Genomic DNA, 26,572 nt, shown 5'->3' with positions numbered 1-26,572 from the left:
AGGACAGAAAATACTTAGATCAGGATTAGGCCACCTTCTATAACAAGCTACCGAGCAACAAAAAGGGCCCAGATATACTGTTTAAAAGATAAACACAGTAATATTGCGTCTTTTTAGCTTACCTAATGATATCCTAAAGACTAGTTCATGATATTTGAAACACTTGGGGCAATGCTCTGTCCTAGAGCTGAATGCTTTGATGCCACAGGCAATGTAACTATTGCTTGAGGCGTGTATAAAGTCCTAAATATAAACCTTGGCCCATGAACTAAAATTACTAATGGAATTTGGCTCTAGCCACAGAAAGGGTTTAAAATCTCCTGTCTAAAGCCCTATTTGATCATGTTTCTTTTGCTGGTTGCAGTATACTGTATCAGATATGCGACTACCCAGATTTTTGTGTTGTGGTTACTGTATTCATTAAAATTGCCGCTATTTAAGACATTATTATGAAGCCCATACTTCTGTTTAGGATTTCCCACATAGAAGTACCAGTTTATAGGTTATGCAGCATACAAGCATTTAGCCTGGTATGTCCAGCATGTATTGACCGGTGGAGCCTTGACTGCTACGTTGGATTCAGAGGGCACTCTGCGCTCAGGCCATGCCTGGAGTCACCAGCCACCCGGGGCATCCTCCTGTCAGGGGCCTGGCCCAGATGCCAGACACCTAGAAATTGTTCACAAGTGACCAAATTCTTCTTTTTCACCCTGGTCAAAATTTCTGGCAGAAACACAGAGGGCATGCTTTGGAACACCAGGTGAATAGTAGCCCTAGTGAGAGCGGAAGCAGCAAATAAGCATCTCTTCAACCCTCTACATGTCCCAGACCAGTAATTTTCAATCCTTCCATTTGCTTCTCTAAATCTGTTGTGAGGATGGACAGACCCACAAAGGACTGATGGAGCTGCTTTTGGAAGTGGAATCTACATCTCTGGCTGAGGTGTTAAAAAGTTGTATGTGACAATGACATCCAGCAAACAAAGAGGAGTTCTGAAGAACAGGGAGAGGCAGCACAGGCAGCAGGTCAGAAGGATGCTTGAGCTGACCTTTGGTTTGTGTGACTGTGTATATGTGCGTGATAAGCAGCGTATCTCTTAAATTACATGTTTAGCTAAAACTCTGACTGTGCAGTATGCAATCCTGACATCCACCAACTGAAATCTTTTCTTAGTTTAAGGGGTTTAGATTCTTTTTTTTTTCCATTTTCTTTCCTCCCAAGGTGGAGGGGGTGGTAGAACAGCAAAGGGAGTAAGTCCAATCCACTTTTAATAGAATAATTTAAAGAATATTTAATCAGATGTGTTTTCCTCTAGACATACGGATGCATACTGCCAAGTACAGCACAGCATGACTGACGGTGTTGTTCAGTCTGGTTGAGAAGTGATCTGTCAAAACTCTGTAGGAACCATAAGTTATGACATTGCAACATTTCTCAGCCAAGGGGATATGCTGCTCGATTTCCGGGTTGGTTCGTCCATCAAAATCTACTCCTTCTTTACAACAGCCTAAAGTCCCTCAAATTTTGCCAAGCCTTGAAACATGCAGTACTGGCACACGCGGCGGTTGAGCAGTGTCGGGGCAAACACTGCAAAAATAGCTAAAAAGAATATTTTAAGTGTTAGGAGAATTTTATAATAGGACCATGATCTTCAAAGTACAAAATGTGCTACATTTCAGGCCAATTACATGACAGAGATGTGCATTTAGTGGTTTCAATTTTTTTTGCCAAGCTAAATTAGGCATTTATTTGCTTTTACAGATAAACTAATGCCACAAAATGAGAGCAGCAACTACATTTACCATCTTCATTGGGAAGTCCACCATGAAAATTCTTTTATCCTTTATTCACCTGAATTGCCATTTAGAGTGTGCTGTTCCACATAATTATTATAGCGTCTTTATTCTCATTTTAGCCTATATTTGGATACTACAATGTTGTGTAATACATTAAAGCTCATGTTTTAAATTTTGGAAGAAAAATTTGTTCCCATAAAAGAACTATGAACGACAAATATCAGAACGTGGTGAATGTATAGGAAACACCAAGCAGCTCTTTAGCTAGTAAAAAAAACAGTGAGGAAATGAGTCAAATTACAGACTGTATGCAGTTATTTTTAAAAACTATTCTAAATGTATCCCTTTTCCATACAGATCATACTCTTTAAATAGGATATAGTTCTTGAGAACTGGTGGAAGTGGAAACTTCTTCATGGATGACAGTTTCTGGAGTCTCCTTAACCCCAAGAGTTTACGTATTTTCAGGCGACACAGATGTTTCAATGGGCGAGGATTATCTAAAAACAATAGTGAGAGAGAAATGGTGGAAGAATCAATGCCATTGACAATGATTGTAAGCCAGTTCACAATCTCAAAACAGCTTTAATAAAATTAATATCAAAACCTAGTACCTTGGGCATTACTATTTTGCCACTTCTGAATAAAATGCCATTCTTTTCACTTCAGAATTGTGATGATACACAATGCTGATATTAATCAAATTTCGGTCAGATACCTGCTTAACATTTTTGTCTCACTTTTGGAAATGTGCACACTGTACTGTCTCCAAAGCACCCATCTGAACACCTAAACCAGGACTTTATTTAGCATAATCAGTCACAACCGATGAACGATCTCCCCTTCCCCTAGGCGCACCTTTTAAAAATTGCACGTTAAGGCCAGCCATGGCACCTTCCATTTCTGCTGTATCAGTAAGGCACCAGGACCAGACCCTACCCATGCTTGGACCCGCTGAGTCTTCTAAACAAATACTTCTTATCAGAATTCACACCAGTCAAAGAGCTCAGTTTAATTTAGCCTTCCTGAACATAACAAAAACTTTTACCATACTTGAAATACTAGTAGTTAAGACTACCAAATTATTTGGATGTTCCTCTGACACTAACGAGAAGGAGTTCCTCTGCATGCCAATGTAAAATACTGAAGCAAAATTGAATTTAGGGTACCAGTTTTAAACCTAAATATTTTGGGGTTTACAGCTGATGTTAGATCAAATTCCATTTTTTTTTTTTTTAAAAAAGTCAAATAAAATTAATTCATGCAAAGAGAACATTTAATACATTCCCCAACAGATTTTTTTAAGGTGGGTGAAACCTATCTCCGGTGCCACAAATGGTAGAATGTCCAGGCTAATGTGTAGAACTTCAAAAGTAAAGCACACATAAGAAATCTTATTCAATTACAGTATTAATAGTGGCAACTCCAGATGTCTATCATGTAAGTTGGAGTCAGGAAACGGTGGTACTGTGTATCACCATTGTGATGGCACACTCATCATCACCACCTACCACCTTGAACATAGTGGGATCTAAAACACACTTTTACAAAAAATCCTTTAACAATTAATAGACTTGAGAGATCACGGGAGCAAAAAGGATAGAAGTGTGAGCAATATTCCTCAATAAAAAAAGCTGTGCCCCATAGCTGTGCAATGGCTGGTGTCAGAATGGTTAATAAGGAGTCTGAGAAGCACCTCAGTCGTCTTGCTTAACTAAAAGGGCTTCCCACACAACAGTGGCCTGCCTTATGAGATTACTCCTCACCAGGTGCAAGTTTGACATATTCCAGTCCAATTAATTAACTTATGACCAGTGGCAAAAGGTAAAGACCCGTCTCAATCTGAGGACTAGACGACAGGCACAACCCAGTTCTCAGCTAGTACACATTTAGACTGCTAAAACACTTTGCGTGACCGTGACCTGGCATAAGCAATTAAAGTCTCCTATAATAAATCACAACATCATTAACTGGAAGTTAGATATTTACCCAGTATCTGACGTATCTCTGTCCATTCTTTCTGTGTTTCTAAGACAAACTTAATTTTTGTGCATAGAGGAACATAATCCATGTAATCTATAAAAACACGAACCACTTTTCCTGCTAAATGTTTCAACCAAGGAACAGCAATGAAGTCACAGAACTGAAAGGGAAAACACATCGTCATAATTTCAAAATCTGTGCAGATTGATGCCAAAATAACACATTTTAAAGCAATTACACAAGATAATTTAAACCAAGTATTAGCAATGACCTTTAACAGTCATAAATTGTTGCCTAGATAGGTTACTTTAAAAGGAATTTTCTTCCATGCTTAACTTTTGTGATCACTTAATTCATGTGGACAGGTCTGAAGGCCAACAATTATTATAGCATTGCTATAATTTGCAGCACTGTTCTGTTCAACAGCGATATCTCTTTGGAAACATATCTACTCCATTGGTTTGGATAGGAATGGAAATTCCAGAATCCTGCCCCATGATTTCTTAAAACGCCCTTCCTAAATCTCTAATATATGAAGCCCAAACTAAAACCACTCTATGTAGAGTTTTCTCTCCCTCAGAGTAGAAAATTAAAAATGGTTGCTTTATTTTTACGGTGTTTTAAAAAAGGATTTTGTCAGTATGTTAATCTTCATCCTGCACACATAATCTGGAATGTTTAAAGCTGGCTAATGAAAAGAGCAAAGTGAAGAGAAGGAAGGGAAGTTTTGTATTTACTGGGTTATCCTTTATTACAGAAGAAGTCCACCCGGGGAGAATCTCTTCCTCTGGAGTTGACCACACAAAAGAATTTCCAAAGGTATCTTGATGCATACAGTCAAAACACATCTCCACATTATATCCATGATTGAGCAACAGCCTCAGCATCACCTCATCGTTCAAAGCATACTGAATGGCACTGGGGAAATGAGTATCATTAACCAGCATAAAGTAGCAGTTGACGTTTGCTCCGTAAGATAGGAGCAGCCTTACAATTTCATGGTTGCCAGCTCTCACTGCCACAAGAAGACAGTTTAAAGGGTCCTTGTTTGGATTTGCCCCTGCTTTGAGCAATATTTCAGTGCAAAGAATGTCATTGTTAGAAACAGCAAAATAAAGTGCAGTTTTCCTTTCATCATCGTAACTATTTGAAATGTGTTCAGCCAGCAGAGTATTGACATCAAAACCATTTTCAATGAGGAGCTCTAGGCACTGCGAATTCTGGCCATCTGCTGCAGAGTGAACAGGGCTTAACCCACTTTTCTGGACTGCAGTTTGGGATGTGACCGGAATGAGATACTTCAGGGCCCTAAAAAACAGTGAATAAAACTAGTGAGGCATCTCTTCCCTGCATGAAGAAAATGACCCTCATCCAGCTACATGCTAAATTACCAGCTAGACACTTTACACAGGAAGATCCAAACACAGACGTGCCAGCTTGAGCACTGTCAAATAGGACCTTGTGTTTAAGTTCTTTCAGTAGTTTTTACTTAGTTCTAAGGAGTATGTTTTGCATTTTGCTAAAAAACACTTAAAAGTTAACTCAAACTAATGTAACACAGGCACTTCTGAAATATATATGATCTGTACATTCACAAGTTTACTGCAGTCATCTTCAGTGTGACCTTGTGCCACGCTACATCTTAAAGAAGATGTGAAGTCCAAGCTCATACTCACAGGTAATGCCCCTCATAGGCCGCTTTGTGTATTGGAAGCAGTCCTGCCTTATTAGGCACGTTGCCACTTCCTCCATATTCCAAAAGAAGGCCTATGCAGTCTGGATTACCTCCTCCGGCTGCTTCAAACAGTATCGATGCACCATCATCTGCTAAGGCCTGGACATCTCCACCTTGAAGGATGATACAGAGTTTATAATTATGTCCAAATTAAAGTATTTGATCTGCAGTGATCAGATGCATCTTTTGCAGGTCATCACAAAAACAAGCCCAAAGTACCTACTAGTACTCAGTACTACTAGAAATTTCCTTTTCAGATGTAATTAAGTTAAAACTTTACTAAAACAAGAAACAGTTCTTGTGGCAAATTTAAAAGTCAAGCAAACGAACTAAATGTTATAACTGAAGATTTTCAAAATTCTGGCATATTTCAAAAATACTTCATTTCATTAATACCAATATAATTCTGTACATGGAAGGATGGGAGGAAGGGAAGAAGGAAAGAGGGGGACAGAGGGGGGTGGGAAGAGGAAGGGAAAGGAGGGAAGGGAGAGGGAGAGAAGGGAAGGGACAAAGTGGGGGAAGGAAGGGACGAAGGGGAGGGAAGTAAAGAGAAATAAAGAAGGGCAAGAAGGGCATGTATAGCAGTAAGTTTCTCCTTGACTGAAGTGGATTGGTATCAGCTCTACCACTCCCCTCCCATGCATTATAGAAATGTGTCAGCATCATTCCAGTCTAGCAGGAACACTCAGAGATGCTTCCTTTACTTCCAAGAAACCAAATCTTCTCATTCATCACTGCGCCTTCTTTCCTTTTCCATGGTCACCCTAAAATACCTCAGCAACCAGGCAAGACGTATGCCAGTGCAGAGGTGCATTTCCCTTTCTCCTGACTACATACCTTTATGAATAAGATGCTCCAGCACATCACAGTGACCGTATTCAGCAGCAACACCTAATGGTGTTACTCCATATCCATCCTTAAGGTTCACATTTCCACCATTCTTCAGAAGAAGAGCAACAATGTCTTTGCGTCCCTGCTTTGCAGCTTCATGCATTGCTGACCAACGTTTTACACATGGCTGGTGGATACTACAGTTGTGTTTAATCAAAGTGGATACCATTTCAAAAGAGCCCCTTCTTACAGCTTGAAGATATTTTAAAAGGAAGAAAATAATACAATTACATTTTCAAGTACGTTGTCTTGAAAGTTAAAGACATCTAATAAGTTTAGAAAAGCTTTTCCTTGTGTATGGTTATGAGGAAACTAAAAAGATTTCCAGTCTTATAAATCTGGGAATCCAATTTACTGGTAAATAAATGGTAATGTCAGCTGCTCGGGAAATCATGGTAAACCAACACAAGCTGGAAAACATGTCAGTTTGGTGCACGGAGGGCAAAAGCAGCACCACTTCAGTTCTGAGAAAGCAGAAGCAGGTGTATCACGAGGAAAAGAAACAATAAAAATAAAATAATATTCAAATACGGTCCTTACTTATAAAGTTGGTGCAAACACTACAGTGTCCCCAGAAAAGTCCGCTTGTGACTTTGTCACCTGGTAACTCTAATCCTGCTGTGTACTCAGTGGCTGTTGACATCTGTCATACTTAAAGGCCACGTTCCGCCCTTTTGAGGTTCCAGGTTTGAAATTTTCATGGATAACTACACCTGCAAATTATTTATATATAAAATAGTGATCCTGAGTAAGAGTCTAATTTTACTTCTGAACTACCCTTTGGGGTATAGCGGATCTCCCCGCTGACTGGTGGGGCAGCAGATGGAGATCGGCATCATAGGGTTAGCAAATTTAACTTTTGTGAATGGCCCATTATACACGTAAGAAGGTTTTTAAGAGTCAACAGTCTTCATAAATCTCTGCAATTGCTTTGAAGTAGAGTATTACCAAGTGTACCTGGAAGCAGAAATCATCTCACTAGATAGATACTTCTTCAGCATTTACCTTTGTACTGAAGAGCCCTTCAAGCCAGAGCTTTAAAATTAAAAGGAGTAACTAAATTATAAGCATCAACTATCAAGGGTTAGGCACTCCATCCTCTATTTCACCAAGATTGAAATGTATGACACACAACAATATCTACATACACATTTTTAGCACTAAGTGACACAAACACATAAAAAGCATCACATAAAACATAGCTGACAAACCTAATTTTCAGGAGTTTGTCTAAAGAAATACTTAGGAAAAGAAATTTTGCATTATGAGGGGGAAAGACCCTTTTCGTAAGGTCTAGTTAACTCTTTGCAGGATTCATTAAAAGCAAAGACTGAAAATAGCTTAAAAATTTCACAGACTTACAATTACTGAAAAGAGCTGAAAGAATGCAAAGCAAGACATTGCAGAGGAAAGCTCTAGAAATGCCTCAGGGCCTTAAAATGTTAATACAGTTATCACATCTGATGAAAGTTAACAAAAATTCAGAGAACTGAATATTTAAATACTGATAATTGTATTATATATTGTATTTTCTTATATTGTACTAATTGCACAGATTGATTCTCTTCAGAAGTATGGAGATGTTTTGACATTCAATAGAAATCAGAAGCTAACATAGCTAAATTACTCATGTATAGTAAAGCCCATTTAAGTCTACCAAAAGCATAAAACCTTACAAAGGAATAATCTTTCTTTAGATTGGTGTATTACTTAGAAATGCAGTTGAAGCTTATTTTCATTGCAAGAGGGGAGGGAAATAAGATGGGAGATTTTGAAATGGAAAATAGAAGCCTACTTCTGAAGAAAACATCCTGTAAAACTAAAAATCTTCAATAACCTCCAAACCTCCAGAAAAAGTACATTCAGGGTAAAGTAATGGCTTATTCATCTATCATACTTGTACCTTAAGATGCTCAAATAGGACCAGGTTGGTAAAGGTTTTACAGCACCTGAAGACACCAAGAAGGTGCTTTGAACAAAAAAAATAGGTCCCATTTTCTTAGGAGCAGCTCAGCAACCACCTAAAGCATAAGGAACATCTTTAAGAGCAGCTCAGTGATCTCCAAAAGCATAGCAAGTGCTGAACGGAACATTGGGTACATTTCTCTAAGTGCTGGGCATTTAATTTCATCTAAAAAGATGACCAGCATCTAAACCACTCAAGCCAACAGGAGTACTTGGGTGAATACTTAGCAGAGTGCTAAGTGCTATTCACTTTGCTTCAACCCAGGGAGGGGAGGCAATTACCAATGAGAAGTGGAGTTTCTCCTTTGTCATTTGTGGTATTGGGCCAAACGCCCTTTTCCAGTAACGTTCGTACATTTTCCACAAAGCCAGCTTTTGCTGCCAAAGTTAAGGGTGTTTCTCCATCGCACGTTTTGTATTCCCACATTGTTTTATAAGACGCTAGAGGTAAGAAAGTGAGAAAAGATAAAACAAAATTAAAGCACAAGGCTGTTAACACATACACACATACCAGAAATCCTTAAATGCTAGGTCATTATGAAAATTACTTGTAATTACATTTAACTTAACCTAACTGGTACTGCCAAACACACTGAATACTGAACAGTATTTCTGCTTTGTCTGTAGGCTTCTGAACAGAACATTAAAAATGGTCCAAGCTCTTTCCTGGTGTAAATTGATGCAACTTTTCCAAAAAGAACATTTGCCTGCATATTTACACAACATAAGCAAGATATTCCATGGAGGAGTTGATCTTGGGGTTTTTTTTTTTTTAAGTAAACAGTTCTAGCCTGTTGTTGTGGATGGCTGTTTATTGTTCTGTTTTTCTTTGCTGGTCCCCTTGTCTTCTGGGATATTTTTATGTTACTCACCATCTAAAATGATTTCAAGTATTTGCAGAATTGGCTGAGCTGCAGCCTCATGCAGTGGAAACCACCCTCTTTCATCAGCTTCATCCAAAGCATATTTCTGTTTCACAAGTTCTTGGAGCCCAAATACTTGACCTTTAAAAAAATCCAACAGATAAATAAAATGTAGTTGGAAAAATAATATAAGGGAATCCCAGTTTTGCAAAGGGACTATTTTATTTTAGGGTTTTTACCTTGCTTTATAGATGTAACAATTTTCCTATTTTCCTCACTCGGTGGTACAAAACTATCAAAAAAGAGCAGAAAATAAAAAAAAATATAAACAAAAGGGAGATGCATTATATTATTTATTCAATATTTTCCATTGGGTTCCCACCTGAGCCAACTTTCCATTGAATACATCAACTACAATCTTGATGAGCCTTGTGACCTCCTAAGTTACACCTGTACTGTGGACCTTCAGAGTATCCAAAGTTCCCAAGTTAGGTACCATTTCTGCTGCAGGGTGACCTGATACATCTCCTGATTTAGTAAAGAATTCTGATGTGGACTAAAAAGCTGTATTTGTCCTACACTACAGGAATGAGCCCTTCAGATTCAGAAACCTTAGACAGTGAATGAGAATGTGACGTTGTCAGAATGTCAATATTCACTAATGAAGGAGAGTTTGATGATATCAGTGGAACCCTTTTCCCTGAGAGTCGTAATGTTTTTAACAATATCATTTAAACCTCCATGAGATGGAAGTTAAATACTGGTGCCTACTAGTTCCTTGAGATATTTTGGTGATAAAGCATATTAAAAAATAATTAGATTTAATAAAAAAAACACAACCCAGCCAAATAACAAGAGTAGCCAGTGGCTCTGCTGAGTGCCTTCCAGTGAAAAGAGCAATTCCAGTCCTACAACAGGATCCCAGAGGAAATGAGGAAAGGTTAACAGTCCCCCAAGACTTACTGTTCTACATCTCTCCATTTTAGACAGGGCAACCTACAAAAGGTGTTTATGGGATTTTTGCCTAAGAACTATTAAGACAAAGTTTAGCTTTGTTTCACACATATATTTTTCGTAAGACGAATGGCCTTAAAAGCTAAGGGAAGTATTAGTTTAGCCAAGTGAATCTCATCTCCCTAAGCCCTCATCACCCCACATAGCTCAGCTGAGCCCTACATTTCCTAATCACAGGAACTGCTCTTAACCATAACATTAACGTCCCGTATGAACCCTCACGAGAACACCCCTCTGGGTTTTTTGTTGTTGCTGTTCTGGTTTGGATTTTTCTTGTATGTGTATGTATCGGAGTGCACAGGGAAAGACTGAGAGACTATTACAATTACAGAGCAGACAGATGACTAACATATCCAGATTCGTTGCCTTTAAAGTTTGAGGTTTTAAAAACGTTTGAGAAAAATAAAGAATTTGACTTTGTTTACTCTTTTCAATCATTGCTTCAGAAAGTGCTTCGCTGAGAAAGAGGTGTAATAGTCAAACTAAGAACTGCTTCAAGCATGATGTAAGGCTCTAAATATCAATGTCTCAAAATACTGTTAAAATATGGCATAATCGCTAACACATACTGAGTTGGCAGTACCTGTCATTATAGCTGGAAGACGCTGGCGGTTTGGCCCCATTTGATTCTTGAATGCTAAGCTGTATGGCATACTCAGTAAGCAGATCTTCAACCAAGTCTTCTCTTTCATCCACCATTTTTTATGGTGAGCTATTTTGAAATACACACAAAAACATAGTGTAAAGGATCATATCCTGCTTAAGGTATTTTTTGTAATAAAATCCAGTGTTGCCATCAATTTCTTTTAATTTAACAATGTTTTGGTGAGTTTATTCCTATTTTAAAATGATAAAATTCCTGTTTAAAAATGGTGATAGAAAAGAACCCTGGAAACATTTAGTACTTCTCACACCATTTCAGAAAAGTTCTTTTTATTGTTCAGACACTACATTTGTCATCTACAGACAAATACTGGACAATTTGTGAATCATAAAAAGACTTTTCCTCTTTAGAAAGCTGTGGTCATCAAGTCGGTGAATATATTATTTCCATACAAGCATGAATAATGAACAGTAAACAAAGTTATCGCCTCATGAATGATTCCTAATCAAACACAGGCATTCACAAAGAACTAATGAACGTAAATGCAAACATATATACATTTAAGAATTATAGACTCAAAAAAGAAGAACATTCAAATTGTTTCAGAATTATTTAGAGAGGGTCTGCAGCTCAGAACGAAACACAGGACCAGTTCTAAGAGTGATCACACATCGTACTTACTCAGGATTTAAACAAACATCAAATTATTTCAGAGAAGCTACGAACTAACTTGACTCTTTTGCATGGGGGAAGAGGATTTTCTCCCTACCTCCTTCACCCAATATGGCACTGGGAGCAGACATAGGATGGATCCACCAACCAGTGCCATGTGGACACAGGATTTCAGTGTGAGAAATCCCACGGCACATCACTATGGTTTAGGCGGTGACGTGTCATTCAGTTCTGAATTAAAAAAAAAAAAAAAACTTTTCTTGAAAAGTTTTCAGCTGTAACCTGTATTCACCCCCCCGCTCCTGAAGCTGAACCCAGCATGGATGGGTAGGATAAATCAGGGATTCGAGACAGAGGATACCAAATGCAGAACCTATTTCATGTTAATATAATAACGTATAAGATTTTGGACTTCACAGATAGGTAGTTGTACAGCCAAACATCACAATGGTCCTATGTCATTAATTATCACTTTCAGACATCATTAATACACTGAAAAAACCCCAAACCCCACTTGCAAATCTTGCTTTACTTTTGCACTGCCAAGGCATAGTCTATCAAAGCAGAGTAAAGACTTCGCGCCTCTGTGCTACTTCCGCAGATAGGAAGTTTCATGGGTTTTCCCAGGAGTTCAGTGCACGAGCCCGGATGATGGTCAGGCTGCGCCAGTTACTGTTTTCAAGGTGTGAGAGCAGTTGGAAGACTCAGTAACGGAGTATGTCAAACCTTTTAACTATAGTCACCAGCTTAAATCCAGCCTGCTTGTATCACCAGCTTTAGCTGTGGCTTATGTTCACTATGCCTTTTGCTAGTGATATCGCATCAACCAAATGCCTTGCTAGGGAATGATAACTGGAAGGTCAGGAATATTGCTTTTTACACCATCTTCCTGCAGGTTCTTGAAGTGTAAAATGTGGTATTTAGCTATCATAAAAGTCATATCAGGAATAAAAACTTAAGTTAATATATGCTTAACTGTACCTACCTATACAGGTGAGCTTTGGGTTTTGCCAGAATTTCTCCAATTCAATCTTAGCAGTTTAACATGTTTGGCCCTTAATCAGACTATGGACACCAAATGTTGATTTAAAAAAAAAAACCACCAACAAAAACCAAACAAGTAAACTGCTATTCCCACAGTTTATGCAGTAATTCACCATATGCACCACACAGAATACCCGCCATTGTCAAAGGGTTGCACAAATATTAAACATTTACACTAAGCATCTGTTGTATGTTTCTCACAGAACAATCATAGATTCATAGAATGCCCTGAGCTGGAAAGGACGCACAAGGATCATCGTGGGGTGTTCTAGTCATTCCACAAATAGAGAAGGAACATTGTAGACATTATTTGGAGGCCATTTTCTGAAAATGATCTTCAAAGGAAAGTGCTAACCAGAATTATTTTTAGACTAATTTCTGCATTGTCCCAGTAAATAATAAGTTGAAGTACCACATCCAATATTATATATAATCCCATTCACAAATACTTTACTACTTAGTAGATTATGATAAAGCTTGCAAAACAAAATTAAATTAGTAGGGGCTTAGAGTCAGATTGACTCACAAGCTAAAGGTCTCTTGGATTCAGATTCCCACATAATGAAGATTCCCTCCTCTTTCAATATGTACTAGAACCATGACCCAAGTTTTTATCTGCAAGGATAGACAATCTGCAGGAAAGCAGAAAAAAATCCCTGCTTCGGTCCCAGTTTCTTTGAAGGGAAAAATATACAACTTTGGTCCTGACTGCCACCTCTGACTGCAAAACAACTTCCACAAAAAATTAAAAAAAAAATCATGGACACATTTTCTGTTTTGGCTTAGAAGAACAGACCTTCACTCTGTTCATAACAGGCTGCTTGTCTCAAGGGTTCTCTGCTCCCTCCTTCTGTGTCTCTAACCAAGGCTTCAGTGTAACAGTCCAAAACCAGATTTCACACACAAGCTAGACTGAAGAACTGGTCAGTGCAATGCAGACACACGTACCAAAACTTTTCAGACACTACCTGGCATTAAATCTGCTGCACATCATATTAATGCTCAGAAGTTCTGGAAGTTATCTTTTGGCACGCTGTTTAGGTAGAACTTTTCAGGCAAAAAAGGATGCCTGAAATGACAGAGAACATCGACTTACTGACACTCTGTTGGACAGGATGGACAATACGAACTTCTCTGTAATTCTAAAAAACAATGATAACGATGCTCTGAAACCCTTATTATCAAAACAACCTTATGAAAGCCTATCAAGTTTGCTGCAGTAAAACCAAGTTAGTAAGAGGCATGTGGTTTTTTTTTAAATATAGTTTGCTTTATGCAGAAATGAAGGTATCCCATGTCAAACTTCCAAGGTATAATACAAACCATAGAAATTTCGAAAAGCTAAACAAAACAAAGCAGCTGACCATTTTTTTCTAAATGCTGCCATGAGTTTCTTATTAACCAGAATGTGAAATTCTCCTCATCAACAATAAGATTAAGAAACTGAGGCTCTCTTCCTCAGCTCTTATTGGCACTTGGTTGGCAGGCAGGAGAATTCCGAGTCAAGGTGTGTTTATCTCCCCATTTTCATAAACGTTTTTTGATGGCACCTTAAAGCTTCCACCATTTAACCCACAAATATACAGTTGTGAAAGCTGACAAACCTTTCAGACAGCAGAGATAAAACCCCTCTTTGACTAGCAGTTTCAGCAGTGTATCTCAATAAAAATACTTACAATCTGTCCCTGCCGTCAGCTGAAAGGGAAGTACATTTTAGAATAAATTAACACTTCACTGGCAGACAGGAGGTGCTCCTCATGAGACTAAACAGTTCGTTTACGTAAGATAATTTATTAAGGAAAAATGTGTAACTTTCATAAGCTCTTGTTTCCCCCACAGCAGCTTAAAGGCAAACAGAAGCTATCCTCCCTTTCTTCCCACATTTCCTTATGTTTTGGAAACCCTTCATTTGAAGACTTCATGCCATTGCTGAAGTTTTTGAAGCATTTTTTATGAATCATGCTGACCCTCTCATATCTACATGGATGGACCTTCATGCCCTGCAAGCCCTAATGAAGTTGCGGTCCTTCGAAGAATTGAGACTGAATATTATTATATTACAGCCCATCATTATTATACTTACCCTAGAGCCTGACCCAAAAAGACTCCTGAAGACTTACATAGGCCTTAGGTTAGACCCTCACGCTGCAAACTCTGAAAGAAGGCTGTTTTGGTAGATTACTGTTATCTTTGTGAAGGTGTTCACGTATGGTTTAGTCCTGTGATGTGATCAGTACCCTCCGACATCACTGACTCCAAGAAGAGTTAAGAGCACAGAGCATCTTGCAGGATAGCCATTTAGTAAGAAAATACTTTCATTTTCAGAACAATGTCTTGACTTTCTACCTCCCCTTTCTCTCCAAAAGATCAGAGGAAGAAATCAGTTTAGAAGTCATCACAGAAACTTGTTTTCTTTTCTCTGGTCATATACCTTCCATACCCATTTGGTCAACTAACTCCTGCTTTGCTGTATTCCCCAGACTGATTATGCCACAGGCAACGTAAAGCTCTGCTTGAACACAGACTTAACCAGAAAGGTCTCAGATAAGCAGTGTTTCAGATTTGTTGTGTGTACTGTTTTCAAATTATCGTATCCCACAAAAATTCATAATATATTATAAAATGAGAAACTTAATAAGGTAGCAAGTGACTGTGACATGGTAAAGTACGTGTAAGGCAAACAGCGCACCGCAGCACAAGTGCTGGACACATTGCCAGGGGTCTATATATGCTTCAAGAGCCTGATTTGCTGTATCACTGCTGGTTATACGCTGTGCTGAGGTGACAAGGTCTGACTGAAGCGTGGATGTTCCACTAGGATCACAGTGTAATACAACAGCATGGCTGGTACATGGAACAGCAGCAGAGACATCCCTGCTACATTACATGATGTGGCAATAAAAAGGCTAAAAAGCTCAGCAGCAAAACCTTTTTCCATTCACCTATGGAAGTTTCGCAATTACCAGACCCAGGCACTAGAACACTAGAAACAATTTCAACTGCTTAACTCTAAACAAGCTTTACTTTTTGTATTACTGAGAACATTTTCCTTAAACAACATTTTGATTAGTCTGATTTTTTTGATATTTTGTCCATTTATGCCTGAAAAATGAGGTATCGCTACTCAGTTTTCCTTAAAAAAGAAAAGTTTTGCTCTCTTAAATGAAGTTAGTTTTTTCATTGAAAAAAAATCTGAGCTACTTGCTAATCATGGAAGCTCCGTCTTTGCTTGGGAAGAAGAGTATCGAGCGTTCATCACTTTTAAACACATAGGTATAAAGTTAAAGTTACATGAGTGTTAATGTTATTCTAATTTCTTATCCTTAAAATAAACTAGACAATCCTAGCTTTGCTCTCTATAAATAGAAGGCCCTCAGGCATGCAAAGAGGTTATTCATAGCAATAAAATAATTAATAGTCTAAGTTTGGACTCAGTCTATTAAATATTACAGTCTTAAACGATTTCTCTGTTAGTCTAATTGGCGACCATACCATATATTCTCACCTTTTCAACCCATTATCTTGCCACTGTTACTCTGGGGCCTGCATTTTGAACAGCCAGGAATGGTGCCCTGCAAGCTGATGTGTCCTGTGATACTTCTAAAATTAAATACGCAGTTGCTAGATAAATTAAGGTCTGACCTTGTACAACTGTAACATAAGCAGACTCGACCCACAGGAAAGTATTACACATGACTTCTCTAAAATCTCGTCAAATGTAACACGAGGTCTGGATGGTATAATAAGATTATCTGTGCCCTCATTGGTTCAACGACTCTCATTAAGAGAATAAATTATTTGCCAGCTTAGTATCAAGGGCTACATTAACAAAATCTACATAACGTATCTACATAAATTATAACAAATCTGAGAAGGTTTAGCCTTTAACTAGTTGTAGATCCCGCCATATTACGTCACCAAACACTAATCTCTCTCTCGAGGCCGATATGATGCAAAGCTTTATAGATTCAATGACAGCCAATTATGGTACTTATTTGACTAGATTTAATAACTTGAAATTAGACAAAGAAGCAGGAGGCATGGCACCACAGAGAGCAGTGATGCAAAAGCAGAATAACCCAATAGTAACATCAAGAATAGCAGTACCCAGTAAGTTAAATTGCAAGCATGGGATGGGGAAGAAGATGGGTATTTCTTTTTTCCTCTAGCTAGGCATAGGTATCACTGATGCAATACCTCTGTCTTCTTTTGGTTTTAACCAATTAGTTCTACCTTTACCAAAATTAACAGGAAAAAAAAGGGAACATAACAAAGTGAAAAAACAAACTTTCAACTTATCTTTAATTGTTCTGATGAAACGAAATTGTACACTGTGAACTCTTCCATGCCCCATGATTCACTTGCATTTATAGAACCATAAAACTGTAAGCTTAACTAAGGCACTACATGCATCTCATCTTTGGACACAAGATCAAGAAAACCATTTAATGATGATAAATAATATTCACGGCAACTTCTTTTGCCAGTGCAACCTAAGTAAGTGTGGCAAGCCTCCAAAAAAAAAAAAAAGTACAACAGAAGGAGACAAGCAGGGCTGAGACCCTGCTCTACTGTTGGCTAAGAGCTGACAAGAACAGAAATAAATTCCTATATAATAAAAATATCTAAAATATATGTTTATAATATATATAAAGAACACAAATGTTTTAATTGCTTACCTTGAGTTCTTTCATTTCCTTTACACAACCAGGATATTATCAGAACTGGTACATATCCCTAATACAAGCATGGCATTGTTTTGCTTTTCAGGTGTTTTTAACACTATTTTGCATTGCTCTGTAAACAGCATCTGATTCTGACCTTACATAGTTACTATTTATAAATCCATGTCAATTACATTCCATGCACGTAAAGCCAGAATAAATAAAGACTATAAGACCAGAAGATACCAAATCATACGGTAATCTGCAAGACTTCACAGGGAGATAAATTCATTGGTGAGACAAAAAAGGGAAGAGATGTTATAGCTATAGCAAGGCCTCCTTAGGGCACCTACGTGCTGTATTTTAACACACAGGACAATACTCCTAACAAGAGCCCCCAACGTTACACAGGTAATAAACTGTGAAATGCTACATGGGCGGTTTTGGGGTTTTTTTTGGTTTGTTTTTGAAAATAGGTAATTATTGTATATATTCTCATAATACTTCTTAGGTCTTGAAGTTGTTATATTTTAAAATATTTACAGAAACAGAGTTTGGCAATTTGGGGAAATTCCTACTGTATCACTTCTGAATTGATTTCATGAACAGTCTCATCAACATGGCTTGCTGGTTTTCACTCTTTGTACTAGGATGTGGGAAGGACACCTACTTTCTTGGGTTGTCTGAACAGATAGTTAGAACTAGTGTTTGAATGACGCCAGCTGAGCTAATTTGGCTAAAGAAGATTGCCAGGCACAGAACAATTTGTGCTGCAGTTGGTTAGTGTAATCAGGAGAGATCATCTGGTTGGACCATCACAGAGCAGGGAAAAATACAGGGATGATCTAATAAAAAAGGCTGAAAATTTTAAAGAATGTAATTTTGATAGGAAAGAGAGATCCTCAATGCCTTGGAAAGAAGCCCCAGGTCTCCCTGATGCAATCTCAAAGAATATTCAGGTGTGGAGAAGTACAAACACTTAATTCTGATATAAACTGTGTTAATCACTTAGCTTTAGTCATGGATCAGAGGTAGCATGTGTCTTATTAAAAGACTGACATTCAGTGAGAGCTCTACGGTATTCTGAAACTTGGTTTGTTGGGTTTGCTTACCAGTTATGGAAAAGAGGAGCTCAAAAGCAGGCCAAAGGAATTATAAAGAAAAATTTGTCCTGAATAAACACAATATAAAGTTGCAACACAATTATTATCAAATGTTACTGACTGTGCAAAACTCACCATTCAAATCAGCAGCTAGGCCATAAAGGACTGTAGAACTAGAAGTGTATACAAGGCTAACTGGAAGATCAAATGAACATCATGTTTACCTCCAACAATAATTTAAACTATCTTTTAATTGTTCTTTTCTCCCATTCTACCTCAAGTCCCTTTATTGAGTTTTCAACTTTCCATCAGTATTTTACAACTATTTTTTTCTTTATTAATGGATCACATTAACTCAGAAATTACCTATTTGCCATATTCTACTACTGATCCTTATTTTTGGTTCTACAGTTAATCAGCTACTTTTAACACACTTTCTTGATCAAACCAATTTCACAGCTGAAATTCACAGATAGTATATGCATGCTTCTGCTTATTAAACAAATTCCAGAATACTATCCAGACTATTCCCTGAGGTAGAAAGTTATCAACCTCAGGAAGACCTGACTAGTAAATGCACACACATACAACCCTTTAACATAATAATTTTGCTCATATATAAAATATTCTAAGTGTTTATAAGCCTCTACGTTATTTCTAAATTAGACCCTGTCCCCAGGCATAAAAATGCCTATTGTTACACACTGCAGCAGGTATCACTCAGAAGGTACTTTTTACATATATGTTGCAGAAAACTAGAATTGATGTACTAGAAACTTTTGCATACCCTAAATGTGTTTCATGAAAGAATAACACAAGCTAACACATATTCAGATTGTATCTACTACACCAAAATCTCACCTTCAGTGGACATGAACAGCTTTATTTCCAAGTACACATCACACAAAACTGCTCTCAGCAGCTGCCAAACATACTTCTGAATCTTTAAGGTTTAACTCATGAAAGGGAGCTTCGAAACCAACTCTGATGCTTGGACTCTGCAAGACATTTTTGAAAATAAAGAATGCCAAAAACTATGAACCTGTAACAGTTCTGAGAACTCACTGCTAGCTATTATCACTTGGCAAAAATCAGTTGATTCCAAGCGCTGTCACCTGCTGCACAGAACACATCAACCAAATGCGTATTCCATCTTTCCTAGAAACATGCTGAAAATCTAAATACAACATACAGCGCTTATGACTTCCATGTGATGCATTTCTGGTAATAAATCTTCCAACAGATTATTCCTCATTTAGAAACTGCCAAGTTCTACAAATTGATCGCAAGCTGTCTTTGGCCATTTCATGTAGACAGCTTCACTAACAGAGAACATATTTAAAAGGGGATATTCAAATCTGTGTAAGCGTAGCAAGGCACGACCTGTGGCGCGCTCCTACAGCACACCCAGCCCACCTAAAAGCGCTGGGCTCCAGAACCTGGGCTGCCTGCCAATGCGACAGCGCTCCCGCGTAAACACCGGGCACGGGCGGGCCGGCCGTGGTTTGAAGGGCAGGGATCCTAGAGAGCAGGCTGGGCCGAGCCGAGCGCAGAGCCCAGCAGCCGCTCCCTGCGCAGGGCCGAGCGGCGCTGCCCAGGCCAGGCCTGGCCCCGCCGAGGCTGGGCCGCTCCACGGCAAGGGCCCAGCTGCCTGCCCAACTCGACGGCCGCCACACCGCACAGGACGGAGGCTTTCTTCAGAGGGGGAGCCCGCACTGGGCCGGCCCGGGCCGGCCCGGGCCAGCCCCCCGGACTAAGCACGAAGCTGCTCAAGCGACAGTCCAGGCCCAGCCGGCACCACTACGCGCATGCGGCCCCCCGGCCTTCCGCCTGCGCATGCGCTGGGCAATCCCGCACCCAGCCTGCGCCGTTCCCCGCCCGCCGGAGCCGGGAGCCGAGAGGCCACGACGCATGCGCAGTACGGCGTCCTTCGCGGCGTCCTCTAAGCAGCGGCGGCCGGCGCCCGCCTCTGCGCGTGCGCCTGGTAGCGGTGGCGGGGCCCTTGTAGCGGCGCGGTGATGGCGGGGGTGCTGAGGAAGGTGAAACGCTGCTGGGTTCTTGGGGCGGGTGGGCCGCCGCCGCCTGTGCTGGCGGCTTGTCCGCCGTGCGCTGTCCCGGAGGGCTTCTGGGGAGAGGGGAGGGGGTGCCCGAGCGGTGGGCTGAGAGGGGGCGGGCCCGTCGTGCGGCGAAGAAGGAGGCGGGAGGGCTGGAGGTCTCCCCGCCGGGAGGGTCTCCAGCAGGTGCCCGGTAACGCGAGCCGCTCGCCTCCCTCCCGGTGCGCCGGGCGAAGCACTGCGAATGCGTGGGGTGGCAGGTGTGTGGGGGGCGGAGGCTCGTCTCGCGGAACGGCCCCTGCCGGGTGTCCGTTGAACCAAAATAAAATGATCAGATAGTGTGGAAACAGATGTTTAGGTATATTAAATGTATTCATGCTCTCCCTGCAGACCACCGGACTTGTGGGGTTGGCTGTGACTGAAAACCCTCATGAGGTATGTCGTGTGCCGTGTTCTGTATTTAATGGAAGCTGTCAGTGAAATCAAAGCTTTTTGTTATGTGTTTGCGTATGTAGGTATGCTGTGTACCTTAAAGCTGTGCCAGCTTAGTGCAAAAATACTCCAAAATGATAAAGGAAGAAATTCTTAAAGGCTTAATTCGTATAGTAGGGAGTTATTTTGCATATGTATTTTTTGTTGTGTGTGCTGATTTCAGAAACCTTTGTATAACTACTTTTATGAACCATTGTTTGATTTCTCTCATCTCCAGTGCAAAAGCAAAGAACTCTTTAAATTTAGTTCTTCATACACGTAATTTCTACTCCACAAGCATACAGATTTTTGCTGCCTTGCTATGTTGTGTTTCCACCAAGGGCTGAAATAACATACACCTGTATGAAGGAGATAGGCCAGTCTTACATGACAGAGACTAATTGTGTGGTGCAAAGTCCCATCAAGGCCCTGTGATGGCACTGTTGAGACTGGAATGCTTCAGTGGACCTTGGGAACCACATTAGGTTGTTCTTGTAGCAATTTGGTGCTTGCTCTTTACCTCCACAGGCTCAGTAATGGAAGTATGTCTGACCCATCTTGCTTATTCAGGAGGTGTGAGCTTTGAAAGGATTTCAGTAATTCTTTGATTTCTCTGCTTTGAAATTTCCCACTATGCAACGATTCTATTTCAAAAATGCTTTTGCCAACAATAGTTAGGAATACTGTCAAAAAGAACCATTGAAAAAAATCATTATTGTTCTGTACAGATAATTCTAGCTCAGCCTGCAGCCTTGGCAGATGCCTTCTGGGTGAACTTACTGAATTTTAGTTTTTTTCAGTAACTTAAAGCCAAGAGTAAAGAAATCAACAGTGCTTTAGTTGAAGTATACATTCTGTGCCAGCCCCCTTAGTGTCCTGTTTTTTTGTCTTTGTATTTCTTTGACTGCAGTGTTCTGCCTTTATTTCTTATGGTTCCTATAGGATATCTATTTCTCTTCAGTTAGATGCCTATGTATGCCTACATATGGCCCAAAAGCTGCAATTTCTTTGCCCCAAGGTGTCCTTTATTATTGCATTTAAATGCAGCAATAAATGTTTCAGGTTTTAGTTTAAATTAAATTTGTCTGTCACTCAGAACTTCGCACCAGCATGAGGAGAAGTGCCAAAAAACCATAAAAATCTCATTCTTTGGTAGCTTATGTGCTGCTTTGTGTCTTTCCCAGGTAACTTTTCAGAAACTGATGGTTTGGACATGAATTTGCCTCGTTTTTTAAAAGTATGGTTAGTATTAGAAACACAGCTTTTATTGTTTCCATTTTTGTGTCAAGTGTACTTCAGATGGCAACTGTCCTTTTTTTTTTTCTTTGTCTTTGAGGAATCTGACTGTGGTAACTTCCCAGTCCTACCCAAGACAGAGTTCTGTGGTTCGGACTTAGTTATTTTGTTATTCCTACATTTTTGGACTGAATATCATAACCCTCTATATTTTGTGTATGGATAGTTAGCTAGTAGGTTAAGTAGGACAAGAAGTTAAAGAATTCTCTTTGTGTATTTTAATCATGTCTTGTGATCACTTCAGCACCTGCGAATACTGTACACAAAAATCCTTGGTGTCCTGCAAAACATTCCCAAAGAAGCAGCATATAGGAAATACACTGAGCAGATTGTAAATCAGCGATTTAATTTGGTGCAAACGGTAAGTACAGTGCTGTTTCATAAATGTTACACTTGAAAATATTGTTGGAATGCGAAGAATGATTTTCAAAATGACTTTTTTAGGAGTATATGTAACTTTCAGGTATCAGTTCAGAAATAATTGGAGCCTTGAGGTTTGTTTTTGTATTGAATATTTTGATGGTGTATTAAAAAGAATTGTTAATTTCTTACTGATGCTTTCTGTGAAAACTAGAAATAAATGTAGTTTTTTTGAGGATTTGTAGAACAGTGGTAATTTCCACACACTTGCACAAAAAAATGTGTGTGCTCTTACCAATGTAGTATCTTAGTACAATCCTCGCCTTTGACATTTTAAAACACTTTTTGGTACATTAAACTATGCAATACTGGTATTGAGTATTTAAGGTGATGATTGGAAGGTTGCATATAATTTTATAAAAAGCTAAAATCAACATTTCCTTTCAAGACACATACAAACGCCCTTAGCTGCTCATGCTTCTTTGGATGTCATTAAATAGTACTTGATTTTTGTCAATTTGTCATTGCAAGTTTGATGTTTGTTTTCCAATACGAAAAGGGTATGAGACTTCTTTGATAATGTAAGGTGACCAATTAGCTAATTTGATGGTAGTTTTGAGGAGCACTAGAGTGTGATCTGGTTAAAGTACTGTTTTCTTGCTTTATGTGGGCTTTCTGCTTCTCAGTAAAACTAAACATTTATTTATCTGTATTTGAATACACAGGAGACTGATGTGCAAAAACTACAAGACAAACTGAATAGTGGCCACATAGAAGAAGTCATTTTACAGGTAAAGGGGGGAAATTTAAGGTTAGATACAAAAGGGAGCAGTGGTTTCCAGTGTTCCTTTGGCTGAGCTTCTGCTCAGAAAATTGGCAGTTTTCTGTATCCTCCTTTGCTGCAAAACCAACAGTCAAACAGAAGAAAAAAATCTGAAAATGAATTGTCAAATAGTGATTAGGATGACCATATTAAAACCTAACACAATTACATGTTCGTTGTGTCATGCTTACATACATACTCTGTATAGTTAAATTGGTTCTTACGGAGTCTAAATCAGTGGAAAGGGCGGAAGATGATTGAATAATAATCTGGGGGATAATCCAAATACACTGGAAAATATCATGAAGTTGTCATTGGGAATGACTAGGTGAACAGACTATATTTGGAGGTGATTCAGTATGTTTTTTAATAACGAAAGCCAAAACCCCTAAAATACACAGTTCCTTTTGATATTTATAGATGAAATTTGTGGTAGTCTTTGACAGTGATAGGTAGTGACATCACTGAGATAACGAACTGAAGTAGAGGTAATTTAATACTTTGGCAGTTGTCTAGAACTTAAGAATCTGTGTGGTGTTTATTAACAGGCTGAAAGTGAGCTTTCCCTGGCAAGAAAAATGATACAGTGGAAACCATGGGAGCCTCTAGTTGAAGAACCCCCTTCTGACCAGTGGAGATGGCCAATATAATTTTCAAAATGGTGTAACCTCTTGAAATACAAATATAAAAAAAAGTTAATTATTAATCTATTGTTACTGACAGTTGTCTTTAAATTAAAGATAATAACTTCATAAAAGCATGCGTTGTCCTAATGTCCACTTATATTTAGCAACCTAAAGACTGCTTCCAATTTCTTGCAAAAGTGGGTTTAAGAAAATTCTTTTCAGCTGTTGTACAACCTTTGGTTTATTTCCTGTTGTAATTTATTAGCAGCTGGGTATTTGTGCTTATTGTGAGTTATTTTTATAATCTGTATTTGTAGGTTAACAAATCCAGATATTATAGGCCATTTGAAATGAAAATCAAAATTGTAGAAAAGTATGATCCTGCCCTTCTCTCCCACTTCTGGTTGGGTATTTTTGCCAGCCACTGCCAGTGTCTTTATGACTGGGCAGATACTGAGATCAGGGGTCTGATGTAACGATAACTAAAAAAAAATAAGAGGTTTTTTATTAGATTTCAGCTGAATCACTGTCTTGAACCGGCTGACTTCACTACCCACATAAACACTAAATCTGACTCGGGGGAGGCGATTCCAAGATCCGAGGGGGAGAAGGAAGATGGCCCTTACAGTGACAGCAGGAACAGGTTTCTTGGTTAGCAGGAAGGCTACCGTACTTGTCAAAACACACATGGCACAGACTTTGGTACTGGGGCCTTACCAAGGCTTTGTATATAAATGTGTACTTCATAGATTTATTTGTATATTATTGATTCAGACCTTGAATATTAGTAGTATGAAAAAAATACTGGATCTTTCTTGACACATCTGGCGAGGTTCTTTCAAACGTTCAAGTGGAAACAGTGGCTGCCTCTTATGAAAACTTTTGTTTACAGATTAAAGCTTGTAAGCCCCATTTAAAATATCGAGACTAGATCTAAGGATACTGTGCGAGTTTGCCTTTACTCACATTTTTTCAGTACCATTCGTAAAGTCCTTGCAAGTTTAAAGGTAGGAATATAGCTGTATGTTTATGCAGCTTGTTAAACGTTTATGACAGAGTGCCACTGCACTATATTACATAACATAGTTTGTCATAGCTGTTTCTTTCAGTCATTAGGCCTATAAGTTTATTTGTGACATCATTATTAATGATTAAATACATCTATATATTTTATACATTCAAGGTATTAAGGGAGTAGGACAGTGGAAAATAAGCATACCTCGGGTAATAACTCTTGCAACTATTTTCACTGCATTCTTTAGCATTGTTTTTTTCAACTATTACTATAGTTACATAAATCTTTTTTTTTATAATTGAAAAAGTGGAAAGCATTGTTGGTTGGTTTTGAAGGCTTTTTTGGCCTTGAAAAAAGTAGAAGCTGGTCTCTTCTGAGATAAAACCACTAGGTGGCATTCCAGGAGAGGACTTTTCTAAGGTTAACAAACACAATTTTCACATGAGAAATATTAAAGGATTACAAACTTGAATGAGGGCGAACGATGTCAGATGAAAAGTGAAGATGAATGGCTTCAGGTAATAAGTATTGAGCTGATGTGAGAGGAAGCAAATTAAAGAGTAAACAAAAAACCCCTGAAGTCTAGTATGAATGATTTTGGCATGCAATACTTGGTGGGGGGGGGAAGTTGCCAGAATATGGAGGCAACTACTGGAATTCTTTCTGCTCTTTCATGACTGAGACATTAGTTGAACTCTTTTTTGCTCAGTTATTTTCTGTTTCTAAAGCTGTATTTGCCGTGTGACTGGCAGTAGCTTTCCTGTAAGCTCGTGAGTTGTGTTGCAGGGGAGAGGAAGTCTCTGTTACTTGGCCCATGGCTGCTGAAACTTGATAGGTGGTCTTTTAAACTGAGCTTCACTGATCAAAAGCATACTCACATCTTCCCCCTTTCACAAATGCACAAATATAGCCTCAGTACAGACCCTCATATAAGCTGTTTACTACCTTAAAGGGATTTTTTGTTTTTATTAGCGCTGCATTTCCTAATTTTTATTCTCAGTGATTTTTTTCTGGTCTGTGTGTTTCTTTCATGCAACTCAAAGTAGGATGATTTTCTAAGTCTTTCTATCCAAAACACTGGATTAGCTCTCACAAATGTTTTAATTTAGGAATCAATTAACTTGAGTCTTAAGAAGATTCTACTGAAGCCAAATCTAGGAATCGTTAAGAAGGACTTTTCAGCTTTCTGAGCGTTTTATCAAATTCTCAGAATGTGTTATGATTTCATTATTTTATCATTGGTTAAATTTGGTTTCGTTATCTTAGCATAAATTAATCATGTGCTAGGTAAGAGTACTAAATTAGTATTATGTTGTAGCATCAGCTTCAAAATAGCAGTTACTGAGAACAAAGGGAGGAAAGAAAACGGATTGCAGTTCTGAGATGTAACGGTGTATGCCTTTTTGTACAGTATAGATCACGTCATCCTTGTTCCTGGGTAATTTAAAAATATGTCTTTGCCAAGGAGAGAAACAGTAATTTTTACCTTGCTGTTAATTCTGTAGCTATATCTCTGATACTGAAATCCACACTGTAGCAACAAAACAGTACAGACGTTTTACAGGCAAGAGAAGCTATATTAGGAGTGCT

The 26,572-nt window shown here is 38.8% G+C and overlaps 2 protein-coding genes across 12 annotated transcripts; one reads left to right on the top strand and one right to left on the bottom strand.

Annotated features, from left to right (window-relative positions):
• Positions 1-1,262: 1,262 nt before the first annotated feature.
• ASB15 (ankyrin repeat and SOCS box containing 15) lies at positions 1,263-20,130 on the bottom strand. 10 transcript variants are annotated; one of them, XM_075081199.1, is made up of 12 exons: positions 19,754-20,120; positions 19,199-19,335; positions 10,834-10,962; positions 9,476-9,528; positions 9,246-9,377; positions 8,656-8,814; positions 8,312-8,429; positions 6,355-6,600; positions 5,456-5,627; positions 4,517-5,087; positions 3,786-3,939; positions 1,263-2,296 (listed from the first exon to the last, which is right to left on the bottom strand). In XM_075081199.1, the coding sequence occupies exons 8-12, from the start codon at positions 6,575-6,577 to the stop codon at positions 2,124-2,126; spliced, it is 1,293 nt and encodes a 430-aa protein (XP_074937300.1). In that variant the 5' UTR covers positions 6,578-6,600; positions 8,312-8,429; positions 8,656-8,814; positions 9,246-9,377; positions 9,476-9,528; positions 10,834-10,962; positions 19,199-19,335; positions 19,754-20,120; the 3' UTR covers positions 1,263-2,123. The 10 variants fall into 10 exon arrangements, with proteins under 10 accessions (XP_074937300.1, XP_074937294.1, XP_074937299.1 ...); XM_075081193.1 differs by lacking the exon at positions 8,312-8,429 and having other exon boundaries at positions 19,754-20,130; XM_075081198.1 differs by lacking the exons at positions 19,199-19,335; positions 19,754-20,120 and adding an exon at positions 11,624-11,757.
• Positions 20,131-20,230: 100 nt separating this feature from the next.
• On the top strand, positions 20,231-24,101 carry NDUFA5 (NADH:ubiquinone oxidoreductase subunit A5). 2 transcript variants are annotated; one of them, XM_075081201.1, is made up of 6 exons: positions 20,352-20,376; positions 20,782-20,826; positions 22,047-22,104; positions 22,403-22,519; positions 23,244-23,309; positions 23,890-24,101. In XM_075081201.1, the coding sequence occupies exons 3-6, from the start codon at positions 22,102-22,104 to the stop codon at positions 23,989-23,991; spliced, it is 288 nt and encodes a 95-aa protein (XP_074937302.1). In that variant the 5' UTR covers positions 20,352-20,376; positions 20,782-20,826; positions 22,047-22,101; the 3' UTR covers positions 23,992-24,101. The 2 variants fall into 2 exon arrangements, with proteins under 2 accessions (XP_074937301.1, XP_074937302.1); XM_075081200.1 differs by lacking the exon at positions 22,047-22,104 and having other exon boundaries at positions 20,231-20,376.
• Positions 24,102-26,572: the final 2,471 nt, after the last annotated feature.

The sequence above is a fragment of the Phalacrocorax aristotelis genome, chromosome 1 (genome assembly GCF_949628215.1).
Source record: "Phalacrocorax aristotelis chromosome 1, bGulAri2.1, whole genome shotgun sequence".
Lineage (NCBI taxonomy): Eukaryota > Metazoa > Chordata > Aves > Suliformes > Phalacrocoracidae > Phalacrocorax > Phalacrocorax aristotelis.
Note: the sequence above shows the minus strand (reverse complement) of the source record. Positions and strands in the feature narration are given on the sequence as shown.